Genomic DNA, 16,868 nt, shown 5'->3' with positions numbered 1-16,868 from the left:
GATCCATCATTTCTGTATTCTCAAATAATATGCTGTGTCCAGGTTGGTTCATCAGGTGCTCTGCTATGGCTGACTTCTCTGGTTGAATTATTCTGCAGTGCCTTTCCTGTTCCTTGATTCAAAACCGGCAAATGCTGCTGCGTTTGGTGATCCCTCTGTAGACTTGTCCACAGCTGCATGCTATATGGTAGTACTTACTTACTTAAGCAATCCCTCGTTGTCCGAGTAGGATTGTCTTCCAAGATCGGTGTACTGGCGGTGGGTCTGTAGGTGATTGTGGAGCCCTATTCTTGACCTGCATCTTCTCCCGCAGTGAGGGCATTGGTTTCCAGGTAGAAGGAGGTCCCGGTCAGGGTTGGCTTGACACACCTTCCTCTTGGCACATTTCTTTCTTTCGCCCTCCATTCGTGCCTCTTCAAATTCTACAGCACTGCTGGCCACAGCTGACCTCCAGCTGGAGCGCTCAAGGGCCAGGGCTTCCCAATTCTCAGTGTCTATGCCAGAGTTTTTAAAGTTGGCTTTGAACCCCTCTTTAAATCTCTTTTCCTGCCCACCAACATTCCCTTTTCCGTTCCTGGGTTCGGAGTAGAGCAACTGCTTTGGGAGATGGTGGTTGGGTATCTGGACAACGTGGCCGGTCCAGCGGAGTTGATGGCGGAGGAGCATCGCTTCAGTGCTGGTGGTCTTTGCTTCTTCCAGCACGCTGATATTTGTTCCAAGATGATACGTCCCTGCAACACTCTTGTCTTCCCAAGAGATTTGCAGGATTTTCCAGAGGAAGTGCTGATGGAATCGTTCTAGGAGTTACATGTGACGTCTGTAGACAGTCCACGTCTCGCAGGCTTATAGCAGGGTTGGGAGGGCAATAGCTTTATAAACAAGCACCTTGGTATCCTTATAGATGTCCCAGTCCTCAAAAACTCTCTGCTTCATTCAGAAAAAATGCTGCACTCGCAGAGCAGTATACGGTAGACTCCTGTAGAGATGAGAGGATCCCTCTTGTCCTTTGCTGAATGTAGCATTTGTTGGATTTTCTTAGTGGGTCTGTAGTTTGCAGGTTGTGTTTCTTCATCAGCTTCCTTACACAGCCAGTGCTTCCCTTGATGTACGTGAAGAACACTTTTCCTCTGGGTGGATCTTTGCTTTGATCAGTGATTCTCAACTTGTGGGTCCCCAGGCCTTTTTGGCCTACAACTCCCAGAAATCCCAGCCAATTTACCAGCTGTTAGAATTTCTGGGAGGTAAGGCCAAAACATCAGGTTGAGAACCACCGGTCTTGACTCTCGTGGCTTGTTCTTGGTCTTGCAGCTCTTCTGATGTCTGTGGTGGAGTCTCAATTGGCTTGTGGAGCCCAGTTCAGGTGGTTCTGTTCACCTTGGAGCAGGTGGGCTTTGTAGATTCTTTTTGCACTGTCTGTCAGTACTGTAATCTCTAGTACAGTTGGATTAATTGACTATTTACTGCCAATGGGACTCTGTATACAATGCACAATTAAGAGTCTGTAAGCCACAAAAGGCAAATCGAACTGTAGGAAAACTTCTCTTTTCTGGACAACAACACCTGTCCTAGAATCTCCAGGAAGAATGGCCAATGGGAGTTGTAGTCCAGAAAAGGTGAGACAAAATCTTAGGATCTCCATAGATATTTCCTAGCACTGTTACCTGAAACCAGACCCACAGGTAACATTTCTCACTCTCCCCATCAAACTATATTTCTGGTTCCAAGATGATACGTCCATGCAACTCACTGATCGAGAAGGTCGGTGCTTTTTCTTTGCCCCAGAAGGATCCATCAGCTGCAGCTCCTCCCAGCCCTGGGACTCCATGGCTGAGCCCAAACCTCCCTCCTCCTTCCCTGCTGGAAGGTAAGAAGCAGCTATGGGGCAGCCTCTTTTTACCTCAGGGCCCCACCCCTTAGTTGGGAAAAGCCCCGCCTCAGCACATAGGAAGGTTTCTCAGAGAATGGAGCTCTTTCCTAGCTTCCTGATGAATGGGGCGACAACACACACAAACGCACAACCAGCCTTGCTCTCCTTGGGTTGCAGAAATGCCCTGGGTTCAGAGAAGAGCACTAACAAGGTCAGGTGGGAGCCTTAATTTCTGCCTGCACACCATCAAGTGAAAAGGGGCAAGTTTGACACCACTTCAACAGCCATGGCTCAATGCTATGGAATTGAAGGAATTGTAGTTTTACAAGGACTGTCGCCTTCTCTGCCAAAGAGAGCCTTAGCAGAGTGCCAAACTACAGCTCCCAGGATTCCATAGTATTGAGTCATGGCTGGTTAAGCGGCGTCAAACTGAATTAATTTCACAGCCTTGGGTTGGTCCTTCTTTGTTGGCCTTTAGCAGCAGACATCCTCTTCCAGCAAGTCGAGAATTTATTTATTTATTTAGCCGTTTTGTATACCGGTCTTCTCACCTCCGTTCGAGGGACTCAGGCCGGTTTCCAACATCAATATTACAGACAGTCATTAAAACATCATATTCTAAATCACACTAAAACATTAAAAAAGCAAAATACAATCATATAATTACAGTGGTCAGTTGTCATCAAAAATCATTATTCGTCGTCATCCGGCTCTTTATGATGCCATGCTATTTTAAAAATAATATTCTAAATGGTTGTAATTCTACTATTAGTTTAATACTGCTTTAATCTCAAACTATGTTTGTTTTTCACGATACACTACAATTCCCATATTTATGAGGGATACATTCCTGGGCTGTGTATGGATACATGAAGCCACAAATGACAAGTAAAGTAAAGGGAAAGGTTTTCCCCTGACATTAAGTCTAGTCGCGTCTGACTGGGGGTTGGTGCTCATCTCAATTTCTAAGTCGAAGAGCTAGCATTGTCCATAGACACCTCCAAGGTCATGTGACCGGCATGGCTGCATGAAGCATCGTTACCTTCCCGCAGAGGCGGTACCTATTGATCTACTCACATTTGCATGTTTTGAACTGCTCTTCAGCTTAGAAATGGAGATGAGCACCACACCCCAGAGTCAGACATGACTGGACTTAATGTCAAGGAACAACCTTTACCAATATAATATAATGTATATACATATAATATTATATTATAATGTAATACAATACTAATAATAATATACTATTATTATATTTTTATGTTACATGTAACATTACTAATATTATTACAATATAATGGTATAGTACAATATAGTGATATAGAATATTGATATTGTACTATGCTAATAATATAATATATTGTATGTGTATGTATGCATATGTGTGTGTGTGTGTGTATATATATATATATACTAGCTGTCCCCTGCCACGCGTTGCTGTGGCCCACATGGGAGTTCTGTATGGGAGGTTTGGCCCAATTCTATCATTGGTGGGGTTCAGAATGCTCTGTGATTGTAGGTGAACTATAAATCCCAGCAACTACAACTCCCAAATGTCAAGATTGTATTTTCCCCAAACTCCACCAGTGTTCACATTTGGGCATATTGAGTATTTGTGTAGAGTTTGGTCCAGATCCATCATTGTGTGAGTCCACAGTGATCTCTGGATGTAGGGGAACTACAACTCCAAAACCAAAGGACACTGCCCACCAAACCCAGTATTTTCTGTTGGTCATGGGAGAACTGTGTGCCAAGTTTGGTTCAGTTCCATTGTTGATGGGGTTCAGAAGGCTCTTTGATGTAGGTAAACTATAAATCCCAGTAACTACAACTCCCAAATGTCAAGATTGTATTTTCCCCAAACTCCACCAGTGTTCACATTTGGGCATATTGAGTATTTGTGTAGAGTTTGGTCCAGATCCATCATTGTGTGAGTCCACAGTGATCTCTGGATGTAGGGGAACTACAACTCCAAAACCAAAGGACACTGCCCACCAAACCCAGTATTTTCTGTTGGTCATGGGAGAACTGTGTGCCAAGTTTGGTTCAGTTCCATTGTTGATGGGGTTCAGAAGGCTCTTTGATGTAGGTAAACTATAAATCCCAGTAACTACAACTCCCAAACGTCAAGGTCTATTTCCTCCAAACTCCATCTGTGTTTATATTTGGGCATATTGAGTATTCGTGCCAAGTTTGGTCCAGATCCCTCATTGTTTGAGTCCACAGTGGTCTCTAGATGTAGGTGAACTACAACTCCCAAACTCAAGGTCAATGCCCACCAAACCCAGTGTTTTCTGTTGGTCATGGGAGTTCTGTGTGCCAAGTTTGGTTCAATTCCATCGTTGATGGAGTTCAGAATGCTCTTTGATTGTAGGTGAACAATAAATCCCAGCAACTACAACTCCCAAATGATAAAGTCATAATTTTTGAGCGATGGTCACTCCTTGTGTTGTGAGATGTTTTGTTGTCAAATTTGGTGTGATTTCGTTCATTGGTTCTTTTGTTTTTAAGATACTCATTATGCACAGAGCATTTATATATATATAGATTGTATGTGTATGTGTGTGTTTGTGTGTGTGTGTATATATATATATATATATATCTTGTAAGCCACTCTGAATCCCTTTCGGGGTGAGAAGGGCGGCATATAAATGTTGTAAATAAATAAATAAGTCCAAAACACCCAGAGGGCCAAAGTTTGCTCATGCCTAGTATAGATGCATGCAAAGAAAGTGAGGATTAGAGCCGTAGCAAACTACTGGAAGCGAGAGCGAGCTTGTGCTCGAGCTCACTCCGAAGCCCCACCTTTTCCCCCCCCGAGGCTGCTCTCTCTCTTGCTAGTGTGCCTGTTTTCCCTTGCTAGGGAAGTGATGCGAGTGTACTCTCGCAGTTGGCAGAATTCAACTGTGAGCGTACGCTTGCATCCCTGCCCTCTGCAATAGAAAACAGGCACGCTAGCAAGAGAGAGAGCAGCCTCGGGGGGGGGGGGGGAGGCAGGGCTTCGGAGCAAGCCTGAGCGCAATCTTCCTGTAGTTTGCTGCGGCACGAGCGTACGCTCGCAACGCTGCCCTAGCAAAGGGAAATAGGCGGAGAAAGAGGCGGAGCATCGCTCATGCTGGCTTAGTTTGCTCTCGCAAAATCCTAGTTTGCTCTCGCAAAATCCTAGTTTGCTACGGCTCTTAAAAACACTGATTTGGTTGTTAAAGCATGTTTTTAAAAACCAGGAGCAGGCAAGTTATTCCTGCCAAGAGGGAGAGTAGGGCTCCTGCTTTGGTCGTCTCACCTTCTCCTTCTCCACCTGGCTCCGGCTCCCCTCCTCCAGTGCCTGGCGCTGCTGCTCCAGTTGCCTCTCCCGCTGGGCCCAGTCCTGCTGCTGTTCTTCCAGCGTAGCTCGCAGTGCTTCTCGCTGGCGATGCTCCACGTCCCAACTGCCCTCCAAGTCACGCACCTGCAGCCGCGCCGCCTCCAAGTCGCACAACACGGATGCCTTCTCCGCCTCCTAGAATCATAGATTCATAGAAACATAGAGATGGAAAAGCCCCCAAGGGCCACCCACTCCAACCCCCTTCTGCCATGAATAAAGACACCATCGAAGCCCTCCCAACAGATAGCCAAACAGCTTTTGCTTAAACACCTCCAGAGAAGGAGACTCCACTATACTCTGAACCACTGCTGATGAACTCTTATTGTCTTAAGGGTGCTGAGATGTCTCTCTGGGTATCAGAAATATTAAAAATTAGGTTCTTGTGGGTTTTTTCGGGCTATAGGGCCATGTTCTAGAGGCATTTCTCCTGACGTTTCGCCTGCATCTATGGCAAGCATCCTCAGAGGTAGTGAGGTCTGTTAGAACTAGGACAATGGGTTTATATATCTGTGGAATGGCTGGGGTGGGGCAAAGAGCTCTTCTCTGCTGGAGCTAGGTGTGAATGTTTCAACTGATCACCTTCATTATTTATTTATTTATTTATTTGCTTTATTTCTATACCGCGTTTTTCAGCCTAATTAGGCGACTCAATGCGGTTACACAATACAGGTTATCACAACAATAAACAGTTAAAACACATCATACACAATAGCAAAAACAACAGTTATTATCAATTCATGACGCCTCGATAACAGAGCAAAATCCATTCTCGTAATCCTTGTGCCATTCCTATGTTCAATTTTACCGTCTTCCTGTGTTCAGTTGCACTGTTTAGCCAAACGCTTGCTCGTAGAGCCAGGTTTTAACCTTCTTCCGAAACACCAGCAGTGAAGGAGCCTGTCTGATGTCTATAGCATTAGCATTTGAAGGCCTGGCTGAGCCTGGGAAAATCCTTTGTTGAGAGGTGTTAAGACCTCACTACCTCTGAGGATGCTTGCCATAGATGCAGGCGAAACGTCAGGAGAAATGCCTCTAGAACATGGCCCTATAGCCCGAAAAAAATCCACAAGAACCTAGTGATTCCAGCCATGAAAGCCTTCGACAATATATTAAAAATTAACTAAGCATTTTTAATTACAAAAATGTGAGTCAAGCACTGAAAGGGATAAATGGATGCAAAGACTCAGCAAAAGCTGTGCCTGCAACTTAGAAGCCATCAGTTTGAGGCAAACCTCAGTGGGAGAAGAGGTCTCAGTGGTAGTAGTAGGCCTCACTGTAGGACAGTGGTTCTCAATCTGGGGGTCACGACCCCCAGGGGGGTCGCTTGGCCATTTTGGAGGGGTCGCGAGGCCAGCTCCTTTGGTCCTGCCCCCCTCCTAAAAATGGCTCCCCACAGGGCCCAGGCCCTGCCCCCCGAGCTGGGCGACCCAGGTCTGTGGAAGTCAGAGCTCAATCATTTGAAGGTACTGTAGATCCCATCATCCATTGTCCAACCTCCCCAAAACATGTTGTTTCCCTGATTAATCACTATGCTTTAATTATGTTCAATTTGTAACAATGAAAATACATTTACATTACAATTCATAACAGTAGAAAAGTTACAGTTCTAAAGTAGCAACGAAAATAATTTTATGGTTGGGGGTCACCACAACATGAGGGACTGTATTTAGGGGTCACGGCATTAGGAAGGTTGAGAACCACTGCTGTAGGAGAAAGCCTCAGAGTGTGAGGTAGCCCTCGTTATGAGAAGGCCTTGTATGTGAAGCTCGGGTGAAGGTTGAACTTTATCTATGTTATGGAAACCTTGCTTTTGCAAAGAGTGCAACCATATTATTTTGCTATGAAGAAAAGCCTCCAATGGAAGAGAGAGCATTGGTCTGGGTGTTTTGTTCTTGTTGTCACTTTGGGCTACTGGTGCTGGGTTATACTACTGCTAATAAGTTACTCTGCTGTACATTTACGAGGAGAGTCTTTTGTTAATAAGGCCACTCACCCAACAGAAATCACTTATACACTCATGTTTAAGTCTCGAAATTTTAGTCAAAAACTCAAAAAAACCCAAAATGGGTTGAGTTATTCACAGGTCAGTGTTAGTACTGCGGAGTCCCCAGTGGCACAGTGGGCAAAACCCTTGTGCCGGCAGGACTGAAGACTGACAAGTGGCAGGTTCGAATCCAGGTACAACATGGATGAGCTCCCTCTGTCAGCTCCGGCTCCTCATGCAGGGGGACATGAGAGAAGCCTCCCACAAGGATGGTAAAACATCAAAACATCCAAGCGTCCCCTGGGCAACATCCTTGCAGACAGCCAATTTTCTCACACCAGAAGCAACTTGCAGTTTTTCAAGTCACTCCTGACACACACAAAAATAATACTGTACCTTAACACTTAATCAAAACAGTAACTATCCCCTTTTTTCTGAAAAGAGTGGCAAAAGGCAAGAGCTTAGTCCATTTCTGGAAGAACCTAAAAGCCACATCAAGTCCCTCAACTCACTCCACCATGGTGCCACTTCAGGCCTTTTTGAATGCCTGAGAGGGGAAATGGTGGCAGTAGACAAGGGCACCAGACCTTTCGAAATGGCATGGGTCCTTTCCCCTCTCCACAGAATGACCTCCAACCTATCCACAGTTCACATCAAAATCCATAATTTTGGCCGCAAAGCTGCCTTTGACTTATACATGAGGTCTTATTATCCTTACTGTCCCTTTTCTGATCCTGCTTCAGCTTGTATAGATCAATGGTTCCCAACCTTTCTTTGATCAGGGACCACTTTGACCAGGGACTGCTCAACATGAGACAGGAAAAGAGATTTAAAGACGGGCTCAAAGCCAACCTTAAAAACTGTGGCATAGACACTGAGAACTGGGAAGCCCTGGCCCTTGAGCGCTCTAACTGGAGGTCAGCTGTGACCAGCAGTGCTGCAGAATTTGAAGAGGCACGAATGGAGGGCGAATGGGAGAAATGTGCCAAGAGGAAGGTGCATCAAGCCAACCCTGACCAGGACCACCTTCTGTCTGGAAATCAATGTCCTCACTGCGGGAAAACATGCGGATCAAGATTAGAGCTCCACAGCTACCTACAGCCCCACCTCCAAGAAACCGCATCTGGAAGACAATCATCCTCGAGCTACAAGGGATTGCCTAAGTAAGTATTAGTACCAAAAACATTAGGATCGGTTTTTAGTCAACTTTAGGTTTTGTCTGGTTATTTGGGGTGCTGATTCAGAAAACTGCATTAGATAGACCAAAACAGTTGTTATAATAATAATAATAATAATAATAATAATAATAATAATAATAATAGCATCTGCCTGCAACAAAGAACTGGTGGGATCACAAGCTGGAAAGAGTTACAGAGAATGAACACACCAAACTCCTCTGGGACTTCCGGATTCAGACAGACAGAATTTTGGAGCATAATACTCCTGACCTCACAATTGTGTTAAAAAAACAAAGTATGGATCGTCGATGTCACAATCCCAGATGACAGCAGGATTGCAGAGAAACAACTGGAAAAGCTGACACGAGATGAGAATTTAAAGATCGAACTGCAAGGACTCTGGCACAAGCCAGTCAAGGGGGTCCCAGTGGTGATCGGCACACTGGGTGCAGTGCCTAAAGACCTTGGCCTGCACTTAAACACAATCGGTGCTGGCAAAATTACCATCTGCCAGCTGCAAAAGGCCACCTTACTGGGATCTGCACGCATTATTCACCAATACATCACACAGTTCTAGACACGGGAAGTGTCCAATGTGCGATCCAATTCAGCAGCCAGCAGAGTGTCTGCTGTGGACTCATCTTGTTGTGTTTCAAATAATCTTTAATAACAACAACAATAATAATAATTAATAATAATAATCTTTAATAATAATAATAATAATCTTTAGTTTCTGAAACAGAACATAATGCAATCCAGTAGTCACCATCTGCTCGCCCACAGAAAACCATATTTAATAATCTAGAGCCATGGACCTTATTTTAGGTCTTGCGGCCCACCAGTGGGCTGTGGCCACAGATTGGGATCCACTGGTCTAGATCCTCCTTAAATGAGACATGCAGAGCTTTCTTGCACCTCAGTAAGAACTACAGTTTTACATTCCCCAGAATCCCAAAAGTGGGCAGATGCCCAGAGGAAATGGTACCTACCAGCATCTCCTTCTCTTTGCAATATTGTCTCACTGCTTGCTGCTCCCGATTGAGGGTGGACAAGGCATTCTCAAGGCGCCCCTCCATCTCTGACACTTTCTAAAGGGGGAAAACAAGGAGGTCAAAAGAGGTAGAGTCTGGAAGTGGCTTTGAGATGCAACTACGGTAGATGGACATTTGGACTGACCCACTACTAAAAGGAGAGACCCTCTGAGGTCACATTGAGTGAACTGACGTGCCCACAATTAGGTGCTAATGGGACATGGTGCAAAAATAGATTCCAACCCTTGCCCAGCCATTCAGTTGGAGGCTCACCTCTTTTTGCCTCCCCAGGGCCTGTTCTGCTGCCTCTTTCTCAGCTTGCAGTTGATGTAACACTGTTGTTCGCTCCGCCTCATGCCGGTTCCAGCCCTCCACCACTTTGGCCAGGGTCTGTGGGGAGGAAAATAGAAAATTCAAGGATTACTGATAGGGACCACCCTGTCAAAAAAAGCCCCCTTCCTGGGGGATGGGCAGAATACATCCCCAATCCCGCTGACCCTTACCAATGGTAGTGAAAAATAAACTTTTTTTTTTTGGCCCTTAAATAATGCATAATGCTTGCAAGTCTTCAGCAGGCATGCTATAGACTCTGGCTGAATCTGGAAGCCCTCACAGCATGTTTAGACCTCCAATAGTCTTTCATCCTCTCCCCCCCCCCCCCCCCCAAAAAAGTTCTTAGTTTGAGAAAATGCCTACATAGTGTAAAATAGCAGAAGTGGATAGGAGGTATTTGAATATTTATTTATTTAGCAATTTTGTATACCGGTCTTCTCCCCTCTATCGGGGGACTCGGGCCGGTTTCCAACAATAAAATCACAAAACAATCATTAAAAACATCATATAACATATTCAATTAAAACGTTATAACAGCAACATGCAATCACATAATAACCATGGTCAGTCATCATAGTGAATTCGTTGTCCATCATTCATCGTCATCTATCCGATCACAGAAAGATTGATTCAGTCGTCGAAAGCCAAACCCCATAGCCAGGTTTTCACCCGTTTTCTGAACGACAGAATGGAGGGGGCAGTTCTGATCTCCAGTGGGAGAGAGTTCCAGAGTCGAGGGGCCACCACCGAGAAGGCCCCGTCCCTCATCCCCACCAGACGCGCCTGAGAAGCCGGTGGGACCGAGAGCAGGGCCCCTCCAGACGATCTTAACAACCTAGATGGTTCATAGGGGAGAATACGTTCGGACAGGTAAACTGGCAGGCCCAAACCCAGCACCTCAATTCATGGGTGATACCAGATGAGAGACTCCCCAAGACTGGGCGACTTGGAAGGCGCTGAACAGACTGTGCTCTGGCACCATGAGATGCAGAGCCAATCTTAAGAAATGGGGCTACAGGGTGGAATCCTCGGCATGTGAGTGTGGAGAAGAACAAACCACTGACCACCTGCTGCAATGCAACCTGAGCCCTGCCACATGCACAATGGAGGACCTTCTTGCAGCAACACCAGAGGCACTCCAAGTGGCCAGATACTGGTCAAAGGACATTTAACCAAATACCAAATTTGCAAAATCTGTGTGTGTTTTTTTTCCTTTTTTTCCTTTTTCTTTTTAATCTTTTGCTCTGTTAGAATTGTAATACAATGGTTGCTGATGACACGATAAATAAATAAATGCCGACAACATACAACACATTACGTACAACATTATACAAAAGATAAAACGTTGGATTAAAATAGTCTGATTTAGCAACCGACGACCCAGTCCAAAGCCTGTCATAGTCAAAATTCCAACATTATGATTACTGCCAAATAGGCCCATAGCCAGGATTTTGATTCGGGGGGGGGGGGGGGGGCTGAGGATCTACCCTAGCAAACCTTTTGTATCATTATCCCAATACCTCCATGTATATGGGATATTCTGAGCATGGTGATCAGATCATGATATGAATAAACATAACAGTTTAAATAATGTACCAGTAAGGCCTTCTCGCGGCCCACCCTGAGAATTTCAGGGGAGGGGGCTGAAACCGCCCGCCCCCTCCCGGCTACGGGTCTGCTGCCAAACCTACTGTCCAAAGGCCTGGTCCCAAAACCATGTTGTGAGCTTCTTTCTAAAAGAGAAGTGGGATGGAGCTGACCTAATCTCAATAGGGAGAGCATTCCACAGTCGGGGGACCAACACCGAGATGGCCCTGTCCCCCGTCCCGGCCAAACGCACCTGCGAAGAGGGCGGGACCAAGAGCAAGGCCTCCCCGTACGATGTTAAATTCCGAGGCGAGACTTAGAGGGAGATACGTTCAGATAGGTAAGCTGGGCCAGAACCATACAGGACTTTATAGGCCAAGGCCAGCACTTTGAATTGTGCTTGGAACAATTCTATCTCTCTCTTCTATCTCTCTTCTCTCTCTCTCTCTCTCTCTCTCTCTATCTCTCTTTATCTCTTTTCTCTCTATCTCTCTCTTTCCTATCTCTCTCTGCTATCTACATCTATCTCTTTTCTCTCCTCTTTCTCTTCTCTCTCTCTCTCTCTCTCTATATATATAGCATAGAAAAGGGTTAACACCCCTGTGATGTTCATTTTGCTGTCTGTACTCCTGTTCAGAAGATTTCATCTCACTTTCTGTCCCTGTGATAATTGGATTTTGAAAAAATTGGCTTGCTGTGGAAACCAGGATTACTGATAAAGCTTCAGTGGAGACACTTTTTCCCCATGATAACTCTTTCAGGAGTGAATTTCCCTTCTGAGGGATAGATTTCTCTCACTTCCTGTTGTCTCAGCCCTATATAAGTCATTTGTAAGTTAGATGTTTGCAACTCAGGGAATGCCTGTATACTGAATGTATTTTATTTATATATTTATTATTGTGATGTATTTTAACTATAGGGTCTTGCAAGAGTCCAATGCAGACCCAGTTCTCCACCCCTCTCCTATCTAGTGGGATAGGAAGAGATTATTCATTGAGTAGAGAAGGGGTGGGGATCCTCTTGGCTCAATGAGGTTTTTTTTGCAGCATCTAGGTCTGCCCCAGAACTCCCATTTCCCTTATTCTGAGCCTAAAGGGTGGTATAGTGGCTTCCCTGAAACCGATGCCATGCTCACCTTATCCAGCTGCTTTATCATGCTATCTTTCTTCCTGTCGGCTGAGACGGCCACAGCCAATTGTTGCTGCAGCTCCAAGATGCGGTGCTGCAAGGTCTGGATGTGACGTTCGCAGTGCTGTGGGAGGAAGGCAGAAAGCAAGAAGGAAAATAGTCAAGAACACATTTGTGGTGGTAGTACCAGGATGTCTGTGTAAATAATACCCAAGAACCCCAACAATGCACAGCCTTCAAGTTTAATTTATTATTTACTAGCCGTCCCCTGCCACACGTTGCTGTGGTCCACATGGGGGTTCTGTGTGGGAGGTTTGGCCCAATTCTATCGTTGGTGGGGTTCAGAATGCTCTGTGATTGCAGGTGAACTATAAATCCTAGAAACGACAACTCCCAAATGTCAAGATTCTATTTTCCTTAAACTCCACCAGTGTTCACATTTGGGCATATTAAGTATTCTTATTCTTATTATTATTATTAACTTTATTTGTACCCCGCTAGCATCTCCCGAAGGACTCGATGCGGCTTACACAGACCGAAGCCTCAGAACACAATACAGCAAAACATAACACAACAATAAAACAAAAGCAAATCAAAATAGTTAAGCAGAATAACAACACTAGTAACAATACATCAGGACAGTTAAAAACTGGGCCGGCCAGAGCAGTGGGTACAGGGTTAAAAGTGCTGAAATGGCAGGAGGAACATAGGATTAAAATAGTGCGGTGTGCAGCAATCTTAATTACACTAAAGTGCTTCTAGGATTTGGGATGGGGAATTCCTAATCTGAGAAGGCACATCAAAACAGCCAAGTTTTTAGATTCTTTCTGAAAACTGCTAAAGTAGGGGCCTGTCGAAGATCTTTTGGAAGGGCGTTCCAAAGTCGGGGGGCCGCCACAGAAAAGGCCCTGTCCCGTGTCCCCACCAAGCGCGCTTGTGACGCTTGTAAAGTTTGGTCCAGATCCATCATTGTTTGAGTTCAAAGTACTCTCTAAAACCAAACGACACTGCCTACCAAACCCTTCCAGTATTTTCTGTTGGTTATGGGAGAACTGTGTGCCAAGTTTGGTTCAATTCCATCGTTGGTGGGGTTCAGAATGCTCTTTGATTGTAGGTGACTGCTGAATTTTCAAGATTGTACGTTTCTATGTATGATGTAATAAAAAAAAATTAAAAAAACTATAAGAGGGTTTTGTGAGACCAGTCAGTCTTGTTGCAACGGTGAGGCCGTGGACCATATTTTAGTTCTTGCAGACCACCGGAGGTCCACGGACCACAGGTTGGGAACCACTGCCCTATACTAAAATTTCTCCTTTATTTAAAAGAGTGTATGGATAGGTTAGATATTAAACATGCCAACCAAAATTGCTTGAAAAGTATTCCATTTTTTTAAAAATTAGTTGTCTCGGAGTTTGGTGGGTTCTTCAGAGGCCAATCTTCTCCCTTTTGTCATAGGATCTGGGGCAGGAGCTGAGCCCCAAATCCCAACTGTCTCCCCACTCCGGCTGGGGACAAGGCTTTGTGCCTTTGAGTTCCCCAACTCCAGAGAGAGAAGGAGATGTTCTGTAAGAATGCACAAAGAGCCAGGAAGCTTTCTTTGGGTTCCCAGCAATACCTGGGCCAGGGAGGGCAGGCTGCGTTGTAATAGGCTTAGAGGGCTAAATCGAGTCTTGGGAGGAGGGGGCAGCTAGCCCTCCACCCACCCCGGCAAGCGGCTTAAGGCCCTGCAAGGAGCTGTGAGCCAGCTCCGGCAAGGTCAGGTTTCTTCCAGGGGCACGTGGGCTGGCTCCGTGGCATGCTAGCGCCGCCTCCCGGTTGGGGCTGACCCTCTTCTGTGCGTTGCCCACGCTACCTGCCTCCTACCTTCTGAACCACATAATCATAGAGTAAGAAGAGACCACAAAGGCCATCCAAAACAACTCTCATATGCTAGACAAGAACCTCCTGACTGACAGCCATTCAGTCTCTCATAAAAACCTCCAGAAAAGGAAGCTCCCAGGCAGAATATTCCTGTCAAACAGCCCTTGCCATCAGAAAGTTTTTCCAAGTGTTTAGTGAAATGTCTTTTCTTGCAATTTAAATTCATACCTCTGCCTCCTGGTCTCTGAGCAACAGAAAGCCTGCCACCTCCTCAATGTGGCATCCTTTCAAATATTTAAACATGGTGCCCCAAATAATCAAAGGTTTGGAAGCCAAGCCCTATGAGGAAAGGCTAGGGAAATGGGTATGTTTAGCTTAGAGAACGGAAGGCTGAAAGGGGAGATGACAGCCATGTTTGAATTTTAGAAAGGATGTCACATTGAGGAAGGGACAACCAGTTTTTTCTTCTGCACTGGAGTCTAGGATTGAACAGATCCAAATTGGAGGAAAGAGGTAAGGTTAGGTAAAGGTTGTCCCCTGACATGAAGTCCAGTCATGTCTGATTCTGGGATGTGGTGCTCATCTCCATTTCTAAGCCGAAGAGTTGGCGTTGTCCAAAGACACCTCCAAGGTCATGTGGCCAGCATGACTGCATGGAGCGCCGCTATCTTCCTGCCAGAGCGGTACCTATAGATCTACTCACATTTGCATGTTTTCAAACTGCTAGGTTGGCAGAAACTAGAGCTGACAGCAGGAGCTCACGCCACTCCCCGGAATCGAACCTGCGACCTTTCGGTCAACAAGCTCAGCAACTCAGCGCTTTAACCCACTGCGCCACCAAGGGCTCCGGAGGAAAGAGATTCCACCTAAATATTAGGAATAACTTCATGATGGTAACATGAAGAGAGATGTTGACAAGCTTGAATGTGTCCAGAGGAAGGCCACCAAAATGATCAAGGGTCTGGAGAACAAGCCCTATGAGGAGCGGCTTAAAGAGCTGGCCATGTTTAGCCTGAAGAAGAGAAGGCTGAGAGCAGACATGATAGCCATGTATAAATACATGAGAGGAAGCCACAGGGAGGAGGGAGCAAGCTTGTTTTCTGTTGCTCTGGAGACTAGGACGCAGAACAATGGCTTCAAACTACAAGAAAGGAGATTCCACCTGAACATTAGGAAGAACTTCCTGACTGTCTGCCCCGGAATGAGGTGGAGGCTCCGTCTGTTTAACAGAGTCTGGATGGCCATCTGTTGGGAGTGCTTTGAACGCAATTTTCCTGCTTATTGGCAGAATGGGGTTGGACTGGATGACCCACAAGGTCTCTTCCAACTCTAGGATTCTATGATTCAGCAGTTGAATATGCTGCCTGGGAGTCCAGTGCAGTGGAAATTCCATCTGAACATGAGGAAGAACTTCCTGACTGTGAGCGCCGTTCAGCAGTGGAACTCTCTGCCCCGGAGTGTGGTGGAGGCTCCTTCTTTGGAAGCTTTTAAACAGAGGCTGGATGGCCATCTGTCAGGGGTGATTTGAATGCAATATTCCTGCTTCTTGGCAGGGGGTTGGACTGGATGGCCCATGAGGTCTCTTCCAACTCTATGATTCTATGATCTGTCTTTGGAGGTTTTGAAGCAGATGCTGGATGGCCATCTGTGAGGAAGTCTTTGATTGTGTATTTCTGTCTGTCAGAATGAGGCTGAACTGGATAGAGTCTGGGTTCTCTTCCAATTCAAGCTTTTTTGGAATGAAGATCTCTCATTACTGGCCATGCCCGAATTTCGACTGCAGAGAAAGGGACGGGACTCGAGAAGTCTGCTCCCTGAGCCTTTGATCAGGTTGGCTGAGTCCTGGTCCTTGCTCCTCGTGGGCAAGGAAGGCATTCAGCCCACGTTAAGGGTGAGGTGGAGGGGCCACGTGGAGAGAGGATGGAAAGCTCATTACGGGCCATGATACCGGCTAAGCCGAGTAGCTTTGCTTAAAGTCGCCGATCACATGATACCCTCCTCCTCCTCCTCCTCCTCCTTCCCCTGAGCCATATTGGTCCGTCCTTCAAGAAGCTTTGCTTGCCTAATGCAGAGGAATAATCCTGGCAATTAGGAGCTGCTCAGGTGAGAAGGAGGGAGGGACGAATTTGCTGAGCCAACCTTGGACCAGATGCTAGATTTGGCAGCACGGCTTTTGCTTTGGGGAAATCGAGATAGCTGGGCCTCTTGGGCTGAAGACAAGGATGGGTTGCGGTGGTCATTTTGGTATTGCTGCGGTCCAGCACCAATAAGCCTTCCCCAGCATCTATGCTGCCCAGGGCTGTTGAGAGTTGCAGTGTCAAGGATTCTGGCAGACTATTTCAAGGAAAAGTCTTATTGTGTCCAAATAGTACTTTGTTGTACATTCACACCTAGCTCCAGCAGAGAAGAGCTCTTTGCCCCACCCCAGCCATTCCACAGATCTATAAACCCATTGTCCTAATTCCAACAGACCTCACTACCTCTGAGGATGCTTGCCACAGATGCAGGCGAAACGTCAGGAGAGAACGCCTCTAGA

General features: G+C 45.9%; 1 protein-coding gene across 4 annotated transcripts in view; it reads right to left on the bottom strand.

Moving 5' to 3' along the window:
- Positions 1-16,868, bottom strand: part of CNTROB (centrobin, centriole duplication and spindle assembly protein) — a 144,537-nt gene that overhangs the window by 24,593 nt on the left and 103,076 nt on the right. For all 4 annotated transcript variants that reach the window (XM_067469719.1, XM_060779922.2, XM_060779924.2 and 1 more), the window contains exons 6-9: positions 12,480-12,596; positions 9,698-9,814; positions 9,383-9,481; positions 5,151-5,366 (exon numbers count right to left, since the gene is read on the bottom strand). In XM_067469719.1, the coding sequence (XP_067325820.1) occupies positions 5,151-5,366; positions 9,383-9,481; positions 9,698-9,814; positions 12,480-12,596 (549 nt within the window). The remainder of the gene's footprint in view (positions 1-5,150; positions 5,367-9,382; positions 9,482-9,697; positions 9,815-12,479; positions 12,597-16,868) is intronic.

Source organism: Anolis sagrei, chromosome 6 (genome assembly GCF_037176765.1).
Source record: "Anolis sagrei isolate rAnoSag1 chromosome 6, rAnoSag1.mat, whole genome shotgun sequence".
Classification (NCBI taxonomy): Eukaryota; Metazoa; Chordata; class Lepidosauria; order Squamata; family Dactyloidae; genus Anolis; species Anolis sagrei.
The sequence above is the reverse complement of the archived record's forward strand: the minus strand, read 5'-3'. Positions and strand labels throughout refer to the sequence as shown.